This window comes from Apteryx mantelli, chromosome 8 (assembly GCF_036417845.1).
Source record: "Apteryx mantelli isolate bAptMan1 chromosome 8, bAptMan1.hap1, whole genome shotgun sequence".
Taxonomy (NCBI): Eukaryota; Metazoa; Chordata; class Aves; order Apterygiformes; family Apterygidae; genus Apteryx; species Apteryx mantelli.
This window is the reverse complement of record NC_089985.1, coordinates 14,753,086-14,773,911: the sequence shown is the minus strand read 5'-3', so window position 1 is coordinate 14,773,911 and position 20,826 is coordinate 14,753,086. Positions and strand designations below refer to the sequence as shown.

The 20,826-nt window shown below is 46.1% G+C and overlaps 1 protein-coding gene across 3 annotated transcripts in view; it reads left to right on the top strand.

The window, feature by feature from the left end:
* Positions 1-20,482, top strand: part of ATF6 (activating transcription factor 6) — a 96,928-nt gene extending 76,446 nt beyond the window's left edge. For 2 of the 3 annotated variants that reach the window (XM_067300747.1, XM_013961254.2), the window contains one exon: positions 18,958-20,482. In XM_067300747.1, the coding sequence (XP_067156848.1) occupies positions 18,958-19,169 (212 nt within the window). In that variant the 3' untranslated portion in view covers positions 19,170-20,482. The remainder of the gene's footprint in view (positions 1-18,957) is intronic. The other variant, XM_067300750.1, reaches the window with a different exon arrangement.
* The last annotated feature ends 344 nt before the right edge of the window (positions 20,483-20,826 follow it).

Sequence of the window (20,826 nt, the reverse complement as noted above, 5' to 3'; positions counted from 1 at the left end):
GTTCACCACTATGTCGTACAATACTCAGTATGAGTACAACTCAGCACTATATGGTCAATACTAATAATAATCACATTAAAGTGCTGCAGGACAGTAGAGAAAACAGCTTTGCATTAAGAAGACAGGATTATTAGTGATCAGAAGTGTTCATGATCTCCATTTTAGTCCCCCAAGAGAGACAGGGCATGAACTGTATATCATTAATTCATATGGTAAGGAACTGCCACGTTAAGACATGTTTGGGGCACAGAATCACCATCAGAGTCAAACCCTGTAAAAACATGAACCCTGTAACAGTATAAACTTTTCTTTCTGACTATCTACACAACATAATGCCTTTTTAAAACTTACGTGCTTTACAGCACAAATGAATCATGAATCCAAGTGTTTTGTTAAATTCAAGCATGCTGAAAACATTGTCTGATGATGCAGAATTTCCATAAACTTAAAAAAAAAAAAAAGAGAGAGAAGCGCTCAGTCTTCCAACATTTTGATAATTACATTTTCCCATGCAGTATGGCAAATCAAGTGTGATAATATATAACCAGCTATCTTAGGGAAATTTTTATTAGATTGTATCAGAATTATTTTTGGCATTTTTCTGCCTGAAACTCCCTTTTCTTGTTCATTACAAGAATCTTTTTCTGGCTGAGCTGAATTATCACATGCAAATGGATACTTTATCACTTAAAAAGTGAACTCTAGTTCTAATTTAGAAAGTATTTCATCATGAAATGTTACTCAGTCTTACTCTAAGTGAAATAAATAACTTTTCAGTTATTGGAGTAAATATAATTTGGGAAATACATATCAGAATCCAGTGCTAAAACACATCCTTCATTAATGATGAAACAATGTGACGTTATAGTTAGTTGAGTTCTTTCTTTCTTTTCTTCAAAACACCGGCATAATCCAGGAAGTAAGAAGTGTCCAGGGGTTTGGGCAGAGACATTGAAACACATCAGACAAAGAACAGCTTTAAGTAAACAATGACATCAAACACTGCTTCACCTGCGACATTCAACCAGGTGCTAGGAAAGATATTATAAGATATAAAAGACACAGTAGGTAACTTGGTTTAATTTTTAACTTGATTATTAGTAGATTACCTAGAGGAGACTGTTCTCCCAAAAGTTCTGCCCGAAGAGCCCTTCTCTCTTCTTTCAGAGCACTGCTCCTCCACCCTATCCCACCTCTGCAGGGACTGAGAACATCCCAAACAAGCATCTGGAAGTTGGCTGACAACAAAGCATTTCTCCCAGCTGTCTGCCGTTCTTTTAAGCCCACCTTAATTCTCTGCCCACCTGCAGAGAATTGGCTGCTGGAAGAGGCTGGGTCTCTCTGTGAGGAATTAACAAAGCCTTCAGGAAAGAACTTGTCCCCTTCTGCCTCTTCTCATGCTTCAGCCAGATCTTTGTGGAAGAAGGGAAACCTTTGCCACTTCTGCTTGCTTGCCATTTCATTTTGCTGCCACAGTCCTGGCAGAGCAGATAAAGGAGTGCAAGTGAAGCAGTGTTTGCTTTGAAACATTTTCAGAGCTTCTTTGCTTGCTTTTTTCTATAGATTCTTTATTTTACTTAGGTACTAACATTTACCCTTGACACTGTTTCCAAATGTGAAACAGCATACAGTTCAGTAGAGAACACTTTGAACAGCTTGGACAGTCTCTTCCCAACAGGACTCTTGTCCTTTTCTGATTGCTCTTTGATTGCTTGAGAGCCTTCTGAGCTCTGTTAGAGACTCTGCCTTTAGCTGCCTTGAGCAGTTCCCACCAACAGCAGCAGGGATCCAGGCAGAGAACAGGTAAAGACAAAGATCAGCAACCAAAATGAATTGTCATTCACTGTCCTTGGTGACTCCATGGAGATTAATGACTTGCTTCCACAAGATTTATCTAGCTGTTTTCACCAGTGTACAAAAGAGAATCTAGTTTATAGTTTGGAAAGTTTTTCAAAATTCCTCTTGGAGGAAAATGAGGTAAATCTGACCAGTAGCAGCGCTAGTGCTTTTCAGCTAATAGCAAATCTCAACAGAAAATTTTGTAATAGACATATGCATTTATGTGTATGCATGTGTGCATTCAATATGATGGAAGTTTAAGCGAACAGTATTGTACAGAACAGAAAAATGTGTTATTAATTTTCAAGATAAAAACTTGATTGCAGTTATTTAGCTCTTGTATATTGCAAAACAAAAAAAGGGCATTACCTTGCAAAGAACCTATGTGCCCCTTTGCATGCTCAGCCCAAACTGCCCCATGCCCTTCTCTGTGAGCTTGGGGATAGCCAGTGAAATCCGCACTACGGGCTGCTGTGCAGGTGCATGAGCGCGTGAGAAATATATAACATGTGTTAGTGTTAATTAAAAAAAAAAAAACTTACGGAAACTTGTTACATGTTGATCCCTCCCCTCCCACCAATTCCCTCTTCTCCACCCTGTTCCAAGCCCCCTCCAAGCTTCCTGGGCCATCTCCCACAACTCACAGCCAGTGCTTGCTATCAGTTCCCCATGTCTGCCTTCCCAGATGCTTGCACTGTCCTTCACCCTTCTCCCATTTTTCCCTTGGCTGCTGTCACTCAGTGCAACTCTCTCTTTGACCCCTGCAACCAGCCAAAGACAAAGCCCCAGCAATGTTTGAGGACACAAGTAGTATTCATAGAAAATCCATCTGATGGGACCTTAAGGACCTCAGTGCTGGCATGCCTGGGGGAAAAAAAGCAGAAGTGGGTAGTCTTAGTCCCACTGCACATGGTTCAGAGGGCACTATTGGTATGCCTTTATAGAGAATTTGTTCCAAGAAGAAACATCATGCAGTTTCTCATGGGAATGAAAACCAACTGCAATTAACAGTTAAACTCCAGCTTTTGTTTTTAAGCAAGTCATGTTTGTTATGCTGGATTGCAGCTATTATTTTAGAAATCTAACTATGCACTTGAGACCATTTAAGTCTCCAGTAGATTTCATTCCTACATTTGCTTTTATTGTAATTCAGAGTCTTGTTGGCTCATTACACCAATTCCAAGTTGACATATAGGCGGTGCCTTCCTTGAAGTTTAAATGAAAACATCTGCCATTAGCCTTGTATTTACTTAAATGCTGTAAAAAATGCAGTGGGTTATAACATTGATCTTTGTATCACAATATAGAGTACAGCATAACCAAGTCACTCTTCCTATCCCAAGCATAGGCCTTCTGTCTCTGCAGGATATCTGCAGCACGGCACATACAACCAGTAGTCCTCTCCTTGCAGCATACAAAAGTGAGAACATAAGTACAGTCATTCAGTGTAGGAGACAGCATTCAAAATTTAGCCAAAGAAGCCACTTTAATTGCTTCCTAGGATTCATTTCTTCCTAGGATTAGATGCTGTGTTTGCACTTTTACTGCTTGCTCTTTTTTCCCAGTAGAAATAGCTGTAAAGGTCTGTGCAGATGTATACTCAGTGTGAATACTGGTGGCCTCAGCAGCAGCACAGACAAAGACCAAAAGGGTCTCTTTTCTTCTTAGTATCCCTGTGCAAAAAATTTCATCACATGTGGAAGACCTTCTCTCATTTGCTGTCTCTAAATTGAGGCTTGGTGTTTTCATGCTCAGCCAAACAGAAGTGAGGGACTTAAGTCCCTGGAGAGATCCTCTTGCCTAGACTATACAGGAGACCAGGCTAGTCCTAAAGTCTGTGACTGTTGTCCTAGGTATTTGGGGGTGGGCAAGGCTGTGGCTCTGCTGATCTGGGGGGGGGGCCACAATCTCAGAGGCTGTGACCTGGTGCTATGTTGAAGTGGAAAGAATGGCCTTTAACTTTTGTCTTCTGTTGGGATCCCTGGAGGAAGCATTTTCCAGCTTCATGTATCGACTACCACAAAATTAATGTTCTTTCTCTGTTTTGATTGAGATCCTCCCTGGTCTATTTGCCAGCTGGTATTTCAGGCATGCCTTTTCCCATGATTGTATCATTCTGGAGAGTGGCAGGTTCCTACTCAAGGAGTTGTCCATATCCTCTGCTAATCTAACTTTATTCCGGGTCATTTTCCCTCCCATCCTTTCTAGCAGCTTGAAGTGCAGTACTCCCTATATCCCCCACAAAAGGAAGTCTGGGCTTTCTTACATTATAGGCTCCCAGTTCTCTGCCCCATTTTGGGGTAGAGCTTCTGTGAAGCCACTAGGCATGTGGTCCCCTCCTGTTTCAGACTGTCTGCTCTTCCTGAATGGGTCTTCTTTGTTAGTCCTGGGGACGACCAATTTCTGCCAAGGAGGGACTGGCACAAGGTCTGAGTGGTTCCTTTTTTTCTCCATGGCTCCTGTTTGCCTTGGCCGTTATCTTAGGCACATTGACTATGTAGACTGTAAAATGCCACCTTGGGAGGAGCACAGTTAGAGCTCTTGGCCTTTCTGCCTGTTACAAATACAAGCATTGTTAGTGTCAGATATCAGACTATTTCCCATAAGGAAATCAACTGAATGGGGACTAAATTACAGACTTCCTGTTATTTTGCATAAGGGCTAATGCCTATACCTTCAGATAGGCGTGATTAGGAGTTCTCAGTAATCTGGAGGTGAAGGGATCTATACCCTCTTACTGGAGCCCCAAGCAATCCTTTATCCCCAAACAGTTTCCTTTTGTATTAATCTCTCCCCTCTCTCTTGCTGCCAGTATATGTAAGTGTAGAAGTCAGGAGCAGAAGCTGTTTACTTGGAAGTTGCTTCATGCGGGTCAGTTCATCTACTACAATATGGAATAAGTTACCAGAATAGGGTACTTAGTCATGAGTATCCATTGATCTGAGAAAGAGCTACTGAAAGGAGAGAGTAAACAGTAAGGATGCTGAACAGAGTAGTTCAAGGGTTGCATGGAAATAAGCAAGGCCAGCAGATAAGTCTTAAGTTCCTCACCTAATTTTCTGGGATTTGGCAACCATGACAGAGAGTGGTTTGACTTTTCTACAAATATTCTGGATATGTCCTTAACCTAATGTCCCACAATGGATTTGTCTTTTTGTTTTCAATCTGCCTTTAAGATAATTGTTTGCGTGCCTTAGCCTTTATAATTTGCATGTTCTTGGTAGAGTTCTCTAAGGGATGCCTTCTGTAATGAACCTCGGCTGCCAAATAGGCTCTTAAAAGTAAGAGTCCACTGTGAGTGTTTCACAAAGTCCATCTGCTTTGTTGTGTTGGCCAGCTTCTCATTGCTACCATTTCCCTCATCACTGTTTTTTAGCATTCCTCATCACAGTGATGTAACACAGACTTTGGAAGTGCTCTGAAATAATGTGCATTCCAATTAAAATGGTCAATAACAAATCTAGTGGTAAGGCTTTTTGATCAAAACTGGAGGGAAAGCAACATGAGTATTTGTATGCAGTTACAAAGAACGTTCTTTCAACTGACAGCCGCTTCCAAAGCTGCTCACAGATGTCCGAGGCTGGTAGCAAACTGTGTGTGAAAGGTCCGTAAGGCAAACAGAACCCACACAGGCTGAGAAGGAAAATAAAAACAAGCAACTCTTTGTGAAGTGACAATGTTCCAGAAGTTCCATATCTTAGGGTTAAATAAATAAAGTCTCTAACTTCCTCTGTCTTCAGGGTCAAGCAAACAGAAGATTCCATTTCCGTCTTCAGGAGCAAGAAGCAGAATTCCCAAACAGTCATTGAATGAGGAAGATCTAGTGTTTGTATGCTCGAATTTGAAACAATACATCCCACTTGTGAGCAGCTGACTTTCCTGAAGGTTGCTGCTTAACTGTTTAGGTAGCCTTCTCTCTCAGCTAGCTCCTCTTACTCTTAATAGCTTCAGAATGGTTTCCAGGAGGCTAAAGGCCGCAGCTATTTCTAGCTGGTGTTGGTTCATTCCTTTCTTCATGCTTAGAAGCCAAGTATGAGCCCCTAAGGCTCCCTTTTACAGCTGCTCTCCTTGGCCCCAGACTGAGAAGCTTGTACCCCTCCAGTAGGAACAGAAGACTCGTCTCTAAGCTACACAGGCATGATCAGTAGAGATACTTCCCTCATTGTTTCTGCTGTTATCTCTGGATTTAGCATGAAGTGCTGAGAACTCGGTATAGCCTTGCAGGCTGTAGTGTATAGGCAGAAGGTCTGCAGGCTCTGGAAGAGGCCAGGGAATGGGGTTGTATGGGCAGTAGGTCTTGAAAGGTTGAGACCGTGAAGTGTGTGAAAGAAAGAAGAAATTGCACTTGCTGCTATTAATGGTGAAAGGATGTATTTGAAGGATGTTTGGGGGGAACTAGAACCAAGTAGAGCTTGAAGCAGTAGTTGCTGGACACATTGAAGAGGACAGCAGCCGAGGAGGGTGGAAGGTGGAACAGGCAGCCACAAGTAGATTGTACAAGTTTGAAGCAGAGTGTGGGTCCATGGAGGCAGCTGGGGAGAACCGGGGGAGTCCAAGGATTTCCAAAGGAGGCAGATGCCAGAGGAAGGCGTAGATATGAGTAAGTGTTAATCGTGGACAGTGGTGAGGCTGGGACTGAGGAGATGTGCCAGGAGGAGTGAGGAGAGAGGGTCTGCACATGGGTAGCTGTTGTGTATGTAGGATTAAGGACCTGTCTGTTAGATGAAAGAAGGGTAACTGCTAAGGTTTTTTTCAGAAGGTCACTGAGAATTCTTCAAAGCATCAAGGCTCCTAAATCACTTGCAGGATGTAGGAGAATGTATCTGAGGATGTCTCCATCCTGTAAGTCTACAGGTCATTTTGAAAATGCTGCCCTTCTGCTTTCTCAGCTGCCAGTTGAGGAATAAAAGTAGTCTGGTGAAGCTAGACCAGGGAAGAATCAGAGCCATGGTCAGCTCTTGGCTAGACTTCACTGCAGCAACTGATTACTAAGCGTGGACTGAGATACGTGGAGGGTCTGCTATTTTCTGTGTGCAGTCATGGACAAGCAACTCATGAGTTACTGTGGTTCTGCTGTAGTAAGGATGGTTTGCTAATGTCACAGATGTACTTCACCTCTTATATTCATCTAAAGCTCTACTCTAGAGGTCAGAATTGACATCTTGGGAGAAGAGACTTCTTGTTGATCTCTCTGCTGTTTTTCAAAATGGCATGAAAGCGCAGTTTATCAAAACAGAACACCCCCCCCCCCGAACTTTCCTACATTTCTTTGAACATCAAAATTGATCACTGTTTAAATTCAATTTTAGTTAGAAGGTTTTGACAGATTTTATTGTCTTTGAGAGATTTTACCCTCCCCAACCATTTTCTGTTAATATATGTTGAATTTGACAGGAAGGAGAAGATTAAATTATTCAAAAAAAGTATGAAAGAAATTGTTTTGTGCACAAAAATAGAATCTGTGTCACTCGAGTTCATGTTTATTTAGTTAGACAGGAAACGATCAAGAAATGAAATCATAAAGGCTTATTCCCCAGTGACTTTTCATAATGTTCTGTTTACCTAAATTGCTAGATGAGTAACCTATTTTTATGTATTCGAAAGAACAGGAAGATGACTTCAGAGGATCTTCTGTGCCTTTTGCCCCTTTGTTAATACAAAAAAGAATATCTCTTGAGTTTTGTGTAATATAGCAAGACAAGTCCCAGCATGATGGGTCTTCCCTGTATAGACGGTGTAAGTGCTACAGATGGCATTTACTTAGGAACACGCTGTTCACGAAGGGGGCAGAGAATGAGTCATAAATTAATTGGACTTCATGTTTAGTATTTCAGATGCCAGTGTAGAATTATTACACCAGATTGTTTTTCCATATAAAAGACACATTATATAAAGTCCACAAACTAGAGGGAAAAAAGCCATGATGTTAGCTGCCAGTATGGATATAGTTCCAGAAGGAGCCAAATTCTGTTCCTAGAACTGAGTAAGTGTGAATCTCCCTGCAGAATCTATCTTCTAGGCATTCATTTAACCCTAGATGCTGATACTGCAGGATAGTTATGCTCTCCCACCAAGCTTTACAGAGAGCACTATGCTGAGAGCTGTGCTGCAAACTGAAGAGGAAACTTTAATCCTAATCTGTGAGATTGCCTTCACCATCTCAGTGATATTGAATTCTCCTTGTGCAACACATCAGAATTCTAGGCTTGAGTCCAGCTACTTAATACATTTTCTACATGTTGTAAATTCAGGATTACATAATTCCTCTTAGTGTTAAATTATAGATGGCAGGTACAGTTTTACATTTACAACAGACCAACTCTGGTTACTGGTAACTCTGTATGTCTGTAGTGATCTGAAGCATAATTACCTAATGAGCTCACCCTGTAAAAACATAAAAAACTGCGACAGAATTGGTAGAAGAGGTTCACATTTATGTGTTCTGTCTTGAGAACATCACGGGAGAAAACGTAGAGATTAATAAAAACACAGCAGTCCAAGACAGTCTTTTTCTGTGTTTTGACTGCAGTCTCTAAGGAGACTGCAGCCAGCTGGGCTGGGAGGCTTTTGCCTTGTTCTCGTATCCCAGTTGTAGTCTTCCACACTGCAGCTTTTCTCGCCTGCTTCGTACAGTCCGCCTTACCTACAGCACCTCCTGATAATGGTGTGTCCTCTTGGTGTGATCCTGAGCAGTGAGCAAATGCCAGGGTTGGTGTAGGAACACATCTGAAAAATGAGTTCTGAGCATCTGAAGAACGTTTTCAATTTTAGTCATCTTCCACTTCACTGTAAATCATCTGCCTCCATCCTGACTCTTATTCGGTGGTAGCCCCAGATGACGAGATCTTGGTGTACGCCTGCACAGCACAAATACAGTCCGGGTAAATGTTGATGAGGAGGAGACTGAAATCTGAGCTGACTTTCTATGAAAGAGGAGCAGCTCTGTTTCAGAGCCAGAACTCATATCTTAAACCGGTAAATCTCTCGTTGCTGTAGCTGCAAGATAAGGCAGGCAGAAATCTTTGAAACTGCCTTGTTTTTATTAGCATGCCACATTCAGATAGGCACTGTGCAGCATATGTGTATGATTTGTTTTTAAAAAACTGACAAATGCCTTGATTCAGAGAGGCTCACATGGAGGAAAGGGCACACCCCACGCAGACAGAAGCTTCGCAGAGATGATGTTAAAAATACTCTTCTATGAGCAAGGGCTGATCACAGTATCTAAATAAATGAGGTAATTTTATGTATCCAAGTGAGACAGGTGGAAAATTCAGCTCACTCTTTGGATACCATCCAACCTATAAAGACATTTGGACTGTAAGTGAATACAGACTGTCACCAGCCTTCACTCTTAAATCAGTGAGACACTTTAACACTAGGGTACAAATGATATTGGGTGATAGAGTAGGTCCATGTCAATGAAGAAGTGATGCTACCTCTTGAAAAAAACTGCAGTCAAGTAATGAAATTAATTGTATCAACAAGTGTCTACAGACTGAAATGATGAGGTACATACTACAGTAATGTTCAGCTTAGAAGGCAAGGGCTACACAGTAATGAGAAAACACATTAAAAATAAAACTAGTAAGGTAAAATGCTGGCAAGTGGTGTGGGGATTGATTAAAGATTAAAAGCTCAGAGCAAGTCTTTAAAATGACCTCCCATAAAGTTGACATGGGTAAGTAACAGAGTAAAGTAGAGTGTTAGAAGTAAGGAGACATCTCTTAAACAATAGACATTGTAGCCAAATGAGGAAATAGAAAAAAGAGTACAATTTCTGGCAAACTAAATGTTAAACCATAAGAAGTTAGGCCAAAAAAATATATTGAGGAACAACTTGCTTGAGGCATAAAAAATAATAAAACTGTTTTTCAGAGGAACCCTGCCAGGGAATCTGTAGAGCCTATAGAAGACCAAGGTGTGAAAGAGCACTTACAGTATGTCAGCACTGTGGAAGAAAAGCTTGAAGAGTTCTTGTGTGGTGTTACCTCCTGAGGATATATAAGAAAGTGGCAAGCGGCAAATGAGGCAAATATTTTTAAAACGGCCTCAGGAACTGTAGAGAATCAAGTTTCACTTTTGCACAAGTTGGTTGAATCTGTGAGAGCTGAGAATGCTTGGATACATGCACTGGTTGCACTTGTGGATTAGTATCTCACTAAAAGATATAAAAGAAAGGGTGGAAACAGATGGTCAGGTTTTGCAATGAAGGGGAGGTTACCCATAGACTCCCATGCAGATCTGTTCTGGGGTCAGTGCCCTGCAGCATAATTGTACCTGATCTTGAAAAGGGAAAAGACAGAGTCTGGAGATAGAGTTTGGAGATGTTACCTAATTATTTAAGGTAGTCAAATATAGAATTTCTTGCTGGAAGATCTCATAGTAGAATGATAAAACAACATCTGAAGCTTGGTGTGAATAAATGCAAAAGAAATTAAGTGGGAAAGATGTTCCTGACTAAATATACAGTGATAGATTTGAACCAAGCTGTTACTGTGCGGCGGGTGGAGCACACAGTGGTCTCGCAGCAGCAAGCCCTTTAATGACCACTGGTACTTTGTGGAGAAAGCCACAACTACCAAGAGCGCAGCTTTGCGCTGGGTAATGAGAAATCCCCCTCCTCCATGTCCATGCCCCAGGAAAGCAAGTGCCAGAAGCTGCCTGGAGTTGGCGTCCCTTGCAAGCGCCCCTGTCTTGTCCTGCCCCGTCGTGTCGCAGCCTGGAAAGGTGCTGTGGTGCTGGTGGGGAGCTGCGCACTGTGGGCTGTAGCTCTGCTGCAGGCTGTACTGCAACCTTTCCTCCAACATGCCTCTTCCTCTAGGAGGTTATTGCCTTCTTCCAGGGTGCATTTTTTAAAATCCATTGACTGAGTATATGCCCAAACCCTTCATCCACGCATCCATCCATCCTTCATCCATGCTGCCTTAGCGTTCCCAGGGGCTGTGTACAGCAGCAGTGCTGGCAGAGCACACCAACCCCTCCTGCCTCAGTCTACAGACACTGCCCGCCCCTCATCTGCATGGAGAGCGTTTCCCTCGCTGCACACCAGTCCAGCCATCCCCCTGCCCTCCTCGCCGCCCGCCAGCCCACGCTGCTGAGCAGTCCCCAGCTGCTGAATTTCACCCACGGATAAATGTAATCATGACCAAGCTGCATAAGGCCCATATTCCTCTGTAGGATGACAGAGGAATTTGTTCTCTTTAAGTGACAGTCCAGTGCACATGAACACTGGTGGACTTGCACCCTTAGCATCAAGGCCAGAGAAGGTTTTTCCAGCTCCAGCACGGTCTGTCAGATATGCCCAGCTCCAGCTTCCTCCCTGCAGGATCTGCGGTGGGTGCAGAAGAAAAAGTGCCCAGACCTCTCAGTCATTCCCCTCCTGCTCTCAGGCGGAGCAGTCCTTTACATGCTGCCCTGTGAAAAGTCCTCCATCTTGTTTTGGAAAAAAAAGAAAAAAAGCCTATACTGCAATTCCTTTTTAGGTTCCTCTCCTGTGCATAGTTATTTGTCTTATAAGTGAGTATGTCTAATTTTGTAGAGCGTGCAGGGAGTTTGTTTATAGTTTTTGTGCCTCCCAAGCAGGCATGGGATGGTTCTGCCTAATGAAGTTGTTCTCTCTCCAGCCTCTTTCCTTTCTTTTTTTCCCAAGAAAGCTTTCTGTGCTTGAACAGAACTGCTTTGCCCCTTGTTTCTCTTTTCCTCTTCTTTTTTTCTTCTTATTTGTTGCTGGCATTGTGTAAGCTGATTAGGTTTCAGATATGACCATCCTGCAGCAGTGATATCCTGGCAGCAATAAGCATACACATAGCCAGTGCTGTCACAAGTGTCTCTGGATCTCCAAGAAATACTCTACCTGGGGGAGTGTTAAGTTGTGTGCCTGGAAGGATCACCACTGGTTATTCGTATCTTCTCTTCTTGAGATGGCCATCAGCTTGATTTCCAGATCAACAAGAGCAACTAGGTTAGATCCAAACTAGGCCCCCTTCTCAGGCCATGCTCAGCATCCTCCTCCTCATAGAGGGGAGTGACTGTGCAGTGTGAAAGATGATTTGAAGGGGAGGTAGGAGATAGTTGTGAAATGGTCCCTGATAGGACTTTGGTTACATGGGATCCGGTGTTTCTGGTCCTGGTCCTGTGCCTTCCCCGGGCACCAGGAGAGCAGACAAAGGGGCAGTGCTTGCAAGGCTGCTGCTTCCATACTTCTGCCTGTCCCAGCAGATGCTGTCTGCACCCATCACCTGCAGCCTCCCTAGCTTCTTCCAAGCTCTCACCCTCAGCCAGGTCTGTGGAGGACTTTATACAAAGGGGTGACAACGTGACTCTGTGCTCACTGCAGGTTTTCATCATAGCACTAGGAAAGCAGCCTCAGTAGCTGCTGAGAAACAGGGAGTAAAAAGGTTGGAAAGAGGAACAGTCCCATTCCTGTATTGCATATAGACCCAGCAGCCTGGCTCACTGTTTGAGAGGTACTAGAAGATCTAGAAAGCAGAAACGCCCGGGATCTCATTTAACCTGTGTCAGGGACAAAGGACAGCAGAGTCCACAGAGGTAAGACAATTGCAACTGGTTTGTTTGGAAATAGTTCAGAACAGACATTTGCTTTTAGAAAGAAAAGCTAGTTAGGTTGCAGTATAGCTTTCTCCCTGGCCTGGAGTAATTCTGTGTAACAAGCAAATCTGTAAATATTTTAGAAACCCTGCTGTGTTGTTGCAGTGAGTGTATTTTTAGTCTTTGTAGCTGTTACAGTAACATTGCTTCATTTATATACTTATTTGGTAGTGTATACCAACCCTTCAGATGGAAACATAGTCCAGATGTACTGGACAGGACAGTCAGGGCTGCTCAGTGGAGATGAGATGGAAGATTTCAGAAATTACAATACGGGGAAGGCTCCCTGAATGATGCTTGGGGACAGCCCAGCCTGAGCTGCATGCAGCTGGTGCCCTCACCTTACGTGAAGCTTGTGTTTTCTGAACTCCATGCTGCCTTAAATATAATCTTTGTTTTGGGACAAGGCAGGTTGCAATATGAGTTGTTCGGTAGTTTCTTGTTAAATCATTCTTTAAACAAAACTTGGCACGGCAATCACAAAGCAACCAGATACTGGCACTGATCTGATGGCTCTTTGAAAGCTGTCGAGATTCCTGCTGGTTTAATAGATGGGCGTGAAGAGTAAGTTTTAAGTGTAAATCAACACTGATGTCCACTGTTTGGAATTCATTGTGGCAGAGCACAGTTTCTTGATAGAAGGACATGTGAAAACTATAAAAGGTGTGAACATTTTTCCAGCAAAGATGGGTGTAAAAGAGTTGTTGTATCATCTTATTCAGAGATAATTCCCTGGCACCTAAATTTTACATTAACTAAAAGAGGTCCATGGATAGCAAATTCACTCTACACCATTGTCTATGAGGGTAGGATGATTGTGTAGACTTACTATATATTTCTAACAGAGATAGATAGTTAAAGATTTGGGCAAGTGATTTCCCTTGCTGTATCTTAACAGAAGAAGCAAGGACATGTAGTCCAGATCTAAATGGTCAATATTAGATTTGTGTTCCCTAGGTCAAACTGACATGCGGGGAGTTTAGTACAGCCCCAGGCAGCAAGCTTTTTTTGAGAAAGTGCAGTCAGAGAAGGGCAGTGCTTGACACAGTAATGTGCCCAATGCAGTTGTTTTGAGATAGTCTATCTATCTGAATCATGGCTTTTAAACCCTTTTGACTGAGCAGTGCTAACAAATAATTAACTGCAACACAGAGGCACCTTTTGGCCTGAAAGGATAACTTACTCATTTTCTGGAGTTTTATTCTGAGGCTATATAATATGAAAGGCTATATGTTCTGAACTTAAAGAGAAGTAATAAATCTATTTATAAATCCAGACACCTCTACAGGAGATCTGTTCTCCTATTTTCACTTATGTAATCAAACAAAACATCAGTCATAGGTAATTCAACACAATAAACATTCGAAGTAATTCAGTGTCTGGGTTGTTCTGGGCTGGCCAGCAGCCCCGTGTAATGCACATTGGCAGTGCCGACCTTCCAGCCAAGGAATGAGCAGCAGCAGCAGGCAGAGACGTTGAACTTTCACTCCTGCCTTGACAGATACTGCCTGCCAGCATCCTCCTCCCTGCACAAGGCTGTGAGGTTTGATGGGTACCTATTCAGGCAGTGCAGTACACGGCTGATCTGAGTGTTGAGATAAAGTATGGGTTAAGTACACCAACCTGCTGCAGATAGCCCCAAGGATGAGCCATACACAACTGCAAAGACCACCGCTGCTCAATGCCTCTCTCAGAAACCCACCTTATGGTGCACTGGTGTCTCCAAGCTGTTGCTGCTGCCAGACTGCCACACAGGGATGGGAAGGAAAGAATTCTGGAGGATGTACAGAGCCGTGAAAAGGGCTGCATCTGGATTTTTTTTGATGATCCTCTCTCTTCAAGGCATTTTAGACCAGTCTCCCTGTGTCCTCTCACATCTCTGGGAAATCAGGTCTCCTAGGGAGAGTGACCACAGCTTATAGCCCAGCTCAGGGCCTTCCTCTCAAGGTGCCTACCACTTCTCTCCTTAGAAGTTCCTCTCTTGGCATTCCATCAGCAATGCCACTGACTTTAACCTGCCTCTTTCCCAGTGAAGAAGAAGTCTAGTTATATCAGCCCAAGCCCTCTCGCATTCCAGCAGCCTGTGGGGAGTGCAAGCTGCTTTAGATTTGCCTCCCTGTGACACTCATGCCATCACAGCAGGGCTTTTTAGAGCTTTGTTGTGTTCACTTGACTTGTCCACAGAAGGGATGGTGGTGGAATCACTGTCCTCAGGAGACGTTGGTTATTTTTAAAAGATCTGCTGTACTCCTAACTCATGTTATCAACGGGAGGCAGGAATCACCAGGCAAAATTGTTAGCCTCTTCTGTGCATGAGGGCAGACTAGGGGGTCCTCTGGCCTGAGAAACGAGGACTGTGCTCCAGATATTCCCCCCTTGCAGACAAGAGATGGGAACAGCATGGCTGAACCTCTGCTAAACATGTCCAGTTACACAGCCATTGGATTTAAACTGATCATCAAGGAAACAAGGACACCAGGGTTTTCACTGTCATCTGAACTATTGGAGGTGGTTAGGGTACAGTCTTAGTTTGTGACAAATGTCAGTTCAAATCTCACTGAAAGGGCTTATCCCAAATTGCACTGCCCTGTCTTTGTCATGGACAAAGAGCAGATAGACAGTCACTGCGATTCAGTTGACATATATTGGCTTTGTTGTGGATCTGGGCTCTGTTATGTTAGATTAAAGTGTACTCTAATGTGCTTCAGTAATGAACGGCCACCTGCAGCCCCCAGAAACACAGGAATGCAGGGCCAGAAGGGACCATGAGTGACTGTGAGTCCCCATGCCTGGGCTGAGTTAGGATCAGGTGTACCTGGGTCATGTCTGACAGATGTTCATCCAGCCTGTTCTTAGAAACTACCAGTCACAGAGATTCTCTGGTCTCCCAAGACAGGCCTTATATTTCATTATCATTAGAAAGTTCATCAAAGATAAAGCACCTTTTCTTGAAATTGAGCTGATGATTCCTGGCCCTGTCATGCTGTTAGCTCGCACACAGTGATCCTCTCCAGTCCTCAAGATTTTTCTGCAGTGCTTCTGCCCAGCCCCGTTTTGTACTTGTGTTCCTGAATTCTCCTGAGTGTCTGTACTTCACTCTTGCCTTTGTTGATCCTGATGGTTTTGGAAGATTTCTCTCTTTTAGTGAAACCATAGTCTAATCCAGTACTCCAAAGTGGTTGAAATCTCTCCAGTTCAGCATCTTCCAGAAATCTGATAAATATGCTCTCTATTCCTCATCCAGATCATGAAACAATTAACTGGAAACAAATCCAGGAGGGAGCCATGTGGAATCATTTTTGAAATGCCTGCCCATTTGACAGTGAACTAGTCTTTCCAAACATTGGCTTGTGTTGACTGCGTTAAGGTCGTATTTGCCTGTTGTTTTGCTGAGAGTCACGTGGGTTTATGCAGCAGAGAGCCCACGGTGGTGAGGGATACTAACACCAGCACGGTTTTCAGCCTGCTCTTTCGTACATGTTGCTTTGAACACAGCTAGTCTAGATGCCCAGCAGCATCACTGGTAACTGCTGTCTCTGCAGAGAATCTCGGCTCCTCTTCTAAGTCATTTTGGTGCTGGTAGTGATGAGAGGGGCCACTAGAAATGCCTGTAATGGGAAGTGAGCCTTTCCCTCTACTGTCCTTGTTCCTATGAGTAGTGACCCTTTGCAGAGGTTGCCTGCAGCAATTCTTCATTGACAAAGCCTTAAGCCTTTTAACCCAAAAGGTGGAAGAAGCAGAAAGCTGTCTTTAAACCTGACTATCCCTCCTGTGCCAGCATGCGCACACGGGGTAGGATTCAGTCACTTGGCTGGTGTCTAAGCCAGTTGTGTAAGTAAGTCCCCTCCGCGCCTGCTGGCAAGAGAGGCCAGTTTGGGGCATGTTTCCTCCCAGCTGTCTCAGCTGTAGTGGCCTCGGAAGACACACTGCCTCTTGCCCAGGGCAGCAGCTCAGACCGCAGCATTTCAGAGCTGTAACGTGCTGAGCCGTGGTCATGGAGGGAGCCGTTGTCGGAGTTGGCTGGGAGAGACGCAGGCTCCTGACTTCTGCTGGTGGCTGGAAGAGAGCAGCTGAATGCGTTCCCATGCTCTCCGCTGCCACCCACACGGAGCACAGTTCCCTCGCTCACACATTCTGCTTTCTGCTATTATTATTATTATTATTGTTCTCTGTGTTGTGCGATGCCAGGGAACCTAATGATAACCCACTGTGCTGACCACTGTGGACAAACTCGGGAAATTCTTACTGCCTCAGGGTGCTTACAGAGGGATTTTCCTGGCCCTGGCCTCCATCCCATCCCACTTCACCCACTTGTGGCTTTGGAGCACATTTTCTTGCATAGCCAGGGTCCTTTCAAGCCTTCATCTCTACGGCATTAAAGCTGGGGTGCTGTATTTTCAGCTTTCTGTGTCACATGGAGCCATTCGGTTCCTATATGCTCTCTCCACCCCAAAAGCCAGGCTCTTCCCTCCCCACGGCTTTACATAGTGCAGCCCATGCGGCCCGTGTCCTGAATGGTCCCCGGCCCTGGCTGAGCCTTCTCCTGGTGCTGGTTTCGCGTCTGGCCAGCCCCAGCTGTGATCCACCTTCTCCTTCCCCTCTCTGTGGGCACCGCTGGCTCTGGGACACTCAGGGCTGTTCCAGGGAGGAGCAGGAGCACCCACTCTCTCCAGAGCCAAGCACTGCTAGTCCTAGCACCAGAATCACATGGGCCTTGGGCACGTTATTCCTCCTCCTCACAGGCTTCCCCTGCTCCGGGTCTGCCCTGTCTCTGTGCTTGAGCGTTGCTGGCATCACCATCCACCTGCCAGCACCAAGCTCAGCCTCCGCAGACCAGTCCTGAGCGTGGCTTGTGGGAACCAAGAGCAAATCCAAAGGAAGAGAGAAAGAGAGACAGCAGAACGGGCCCAAACTGGGGACGCAGCACCTACAGCTATGGCAGGGTTTATCAACCCCACCAGCACCGGGTTCGCAGGGTGCTCAGGTCAGCGGGCTGAGCTCCAGCAGGGCCACAGGCACAGCTGCTCCTGGCCCCAGTCTCTCAGTGGCACATTCAGAGCATTTTCCATTCATTTCTGCAGGTGGGAGCTTTGATTTCCCTCGCAGGCCCTCAGCCCCCTAAGCAAGGGTTTGCTCCTGCTTTTCATTACTATACCAGACATATTTGATCTAATGGCTTCTACAGGTGGCGTGGGGCACAAGAGGGCCCAGCCACAGTTGTCAGCTGTCATCCAGAATCAGAGTTAATCCAGGAAAGCAGTAAAAATTAGTAATGTATATTGCATTCCTCCGATCCATACGTTTTCCATTAGGTGATCTTCCATCCTCTCAGCACAGAAAGCAAACCCTGCTGATGGCAGTCAGCGTTTCTAGCTCTGAAAAGCAAGGACTGGTCGTGCCTGGAAATCTGATCTCGGCTCTCACATTCCTGGACACACTGTCTTTGCAGGGAATAGTCTCCCACCTTTAAATCCAGGCAGCAGATGCTGGCCACATGCACGGCCAGTTTCGCGGCTGTCCAGCCTCTGCCTGCAAGCCCAGGAGCCTCTGCAGCAGTGGCAGTGCTCAGCCTGCAACTCTCCTAGCTGCGCTCCCTTCCCCTCCACGTGCTCTGGGATTTTCCCAGGGAGAAGGTTGGTCCCAGCATCGCCAGCAAGTGTAGCCCCTCCTTCCCATTGCTCTGCCACATTGTCCGAGGTGAATGGTTGCGGCTTTTGCCCTGCAGTGACTCCAGGCAAATGCTTTTTGATGAATTCTCGGGATCAGGGATGGCTATCAGACAGTGGAAGCTGTCACCATCTCCTCCTCGCAAACATTTTTCCAAACTCAAGTTTTTTTTACTTGTGCCCATCATGCTCTGCTTGGTCGTGTGTTTCTAGTTAGTGATATGAGGCTGTGCCATGCAGGGTGACGAGCACGCCGCAACGCAGGGCGAGTACCACAGCCGGATGAGCATGGTAATGAGGCGTAGTTAATTCTTTAGAAGAATGACATTTTAACCTTTTTTTTTTTTATAATAATCTGGTGAAAAAAATTCCTCTAGATCCTCAGTATTGAGAGGATTACAGAATCCTTAACCAATAAAAAAGAGTGTGTGGGGGGGAAAAAACAGCTTTCTTAAATAAGCCCAACCTTTAATCACGCCTATGTTTTAGTACCTCTTGAGCAACAGTTTGGAAATAAACCATATACAATGCAAACTCCATCAGAGTGCAGATAAAGAAGTGAAAAGCTAAGACATTAATTTCTAAGTGTGACTGCTCATGCTAACTGTGGCCTGGGCCCTTTGATTCTCACTAGCAGATGGCCTGCAAATGGCTCCATGTGTGGCACCACAAAAAAAAAAGAAGGGGGTGCCCCCGCTCTTGCTTCATCTCCAGCTTTGGCTCTGGCTCCCATGCCACCCCAGACATGAAGTGTCCCGAAACCTTGCTCTTTGGTGCAGCTGGGTCAAGGCACCAGCAAGGCACTGGCCTGCAGGGCTCACTCTGCCTTTTCCTTTTGCAGAGAACGTGATCAACAACGGGCAGGACTACGAGGTGATGATGCAGATCGACTGCGAAGTGATGGACACCAGGATTCTCCACATCAAGAGCTCGTCCGTCCCTCCATACCTCCGAGAACAGCGCCAAAATCACACTGACACCTTCTACAGCTCGTCCCCCTCTGTCCCAGAGATGCCCCACGCCCTCAGAGCTATTGTCAAATCCCTGCAGTAGCTGCTGGGTGCTGCCGGTGCCTCCCGCACGGCCCACACCCCCAGCGAGGGGCCGGTCCCTCAGGCTGCAGGTGCTATGGGACTCCTGGCACTGCTGCGCGTGTTCCTGCGCCCGGCCCCACCAAATGGCTGGATCCCCTCCCAGCCCAGCCGGCGCTGGAGGTTTGTGCAGCCTCCTCGCCGGGGCAGGCCTGGGGGCCCCACACAGCCTGGTTGCGGCCACCAGCGGCACAGGCAGCAATGCACACTGCCGCGGTCCTGGTGCCCAGGAGCAGGGCAGGGGCCACAGGCCACTCTTCCTGCTCATGCACTGCCCAAGCTTGGGTTTTTTCCTCCGCATTAAACCATCTCCCAGGGTCTGTTGCCAAGCACTGGGGTCCTGCCCAGGCACACAGCTTGAAGAGGCCAGTGCTTGTGGCTGGGCTCGCCCCTGCCCCATCCCTCCCCGCGGGGCTCCTTCCCAGCCTGCATGGCCAATGTCGTGCTGTCCTCCCTCCCCCAGGAAGCCGGGGCTGCTGCTGTCTTCCCGAGCCTGCACTGCTGGCTAAAGCTTGGGGCTTGGCCCAAGGGTGATGGTTTAATGCAGCACATCTATTTCTAAAGATTTTACTGCTGTTGTTATTTTGTTTTTTAAAAGATATTTAATTCTCTTCACTGCTAACAACCTCCTGAGCTGCTCTTCCTGCTGCGGCACAGCCCCGCGCAGCTGGGCAGGGAGGCCAGGCAGTCCCTCCCCGTGCCGCCCTCGGCAGGGCTGCTCCATTAGGTGGGACACCAGCACAGCCCTTTCTCCCGCACTGCAGCCCCTCAGGCGAGCGGCACTGCCGCGAGGCCGCATTTGCACGCCCCAGTCTCCGACTCGCCAGCACTGACACCTTCCCGTCGCCCTGCCGGGGAGCCTGCCGCTTGCCCCAAGCACTGAACTCCTAGAAGCGGCTCCTGCTGAAGTCAAATACTGCCCTTACAAAAGGCTGCTGCAAAGCTGTAGTGACTGTTCCCATTTTTTTTTTTCTCAGCCGCGCTCCAGAACGCAGCAGGGCCAGGGCTCCTGCGGCGCGCACAGGGAAGCGCGTGGCTCTCGGCTGGGATGAGCAGTCAGCAGAGCATCGTCCGTTCGTAATGACTTCAGCATGTTACATTCCCCCCCCCCACCCCAACAGTTAGCCCAGAAGATGATCAGCTTCAGTTTGCCAGACAATTGGCTTTCCTTCATTGTCTGAACCACTTACTTACCGACTGGTGTTTTTTTATTATTGTTATTTGTGTGTATAGCTGTTAGGAAATAAAAGTCAATCCTGCAGAAACACAAACTGCTTGGGGTGTGTGTGGGGGGGGGGGGGGATCGTGAGGAGCTGTACACCCCTGTACACTATGTGCCTTGCAACACTTCTTCGGGAAAGTTTTGCCCTTTGCCACGTAGTCAGCGCGAGCCGCGCAGGCCCCCGTCCCCTCGGCGCTGGAAGTGCTGGGAAGCCGCCGGGCTCGGCCAGGCTTTTGGCTGCGCTCCTCGCACCAGTTCGATTTTCCTGGCCCCGGCCCCACCTGACTGTGGGCCAGCTTGCACAAGAGTCAAAAATAAGAACCCCGGCCGTGCCCCAGCCAGAGGCACGCAGCTCCCCCGGCCCGGGCGGAGGCGGCCGCGCGGCCCAGCTCCTCTC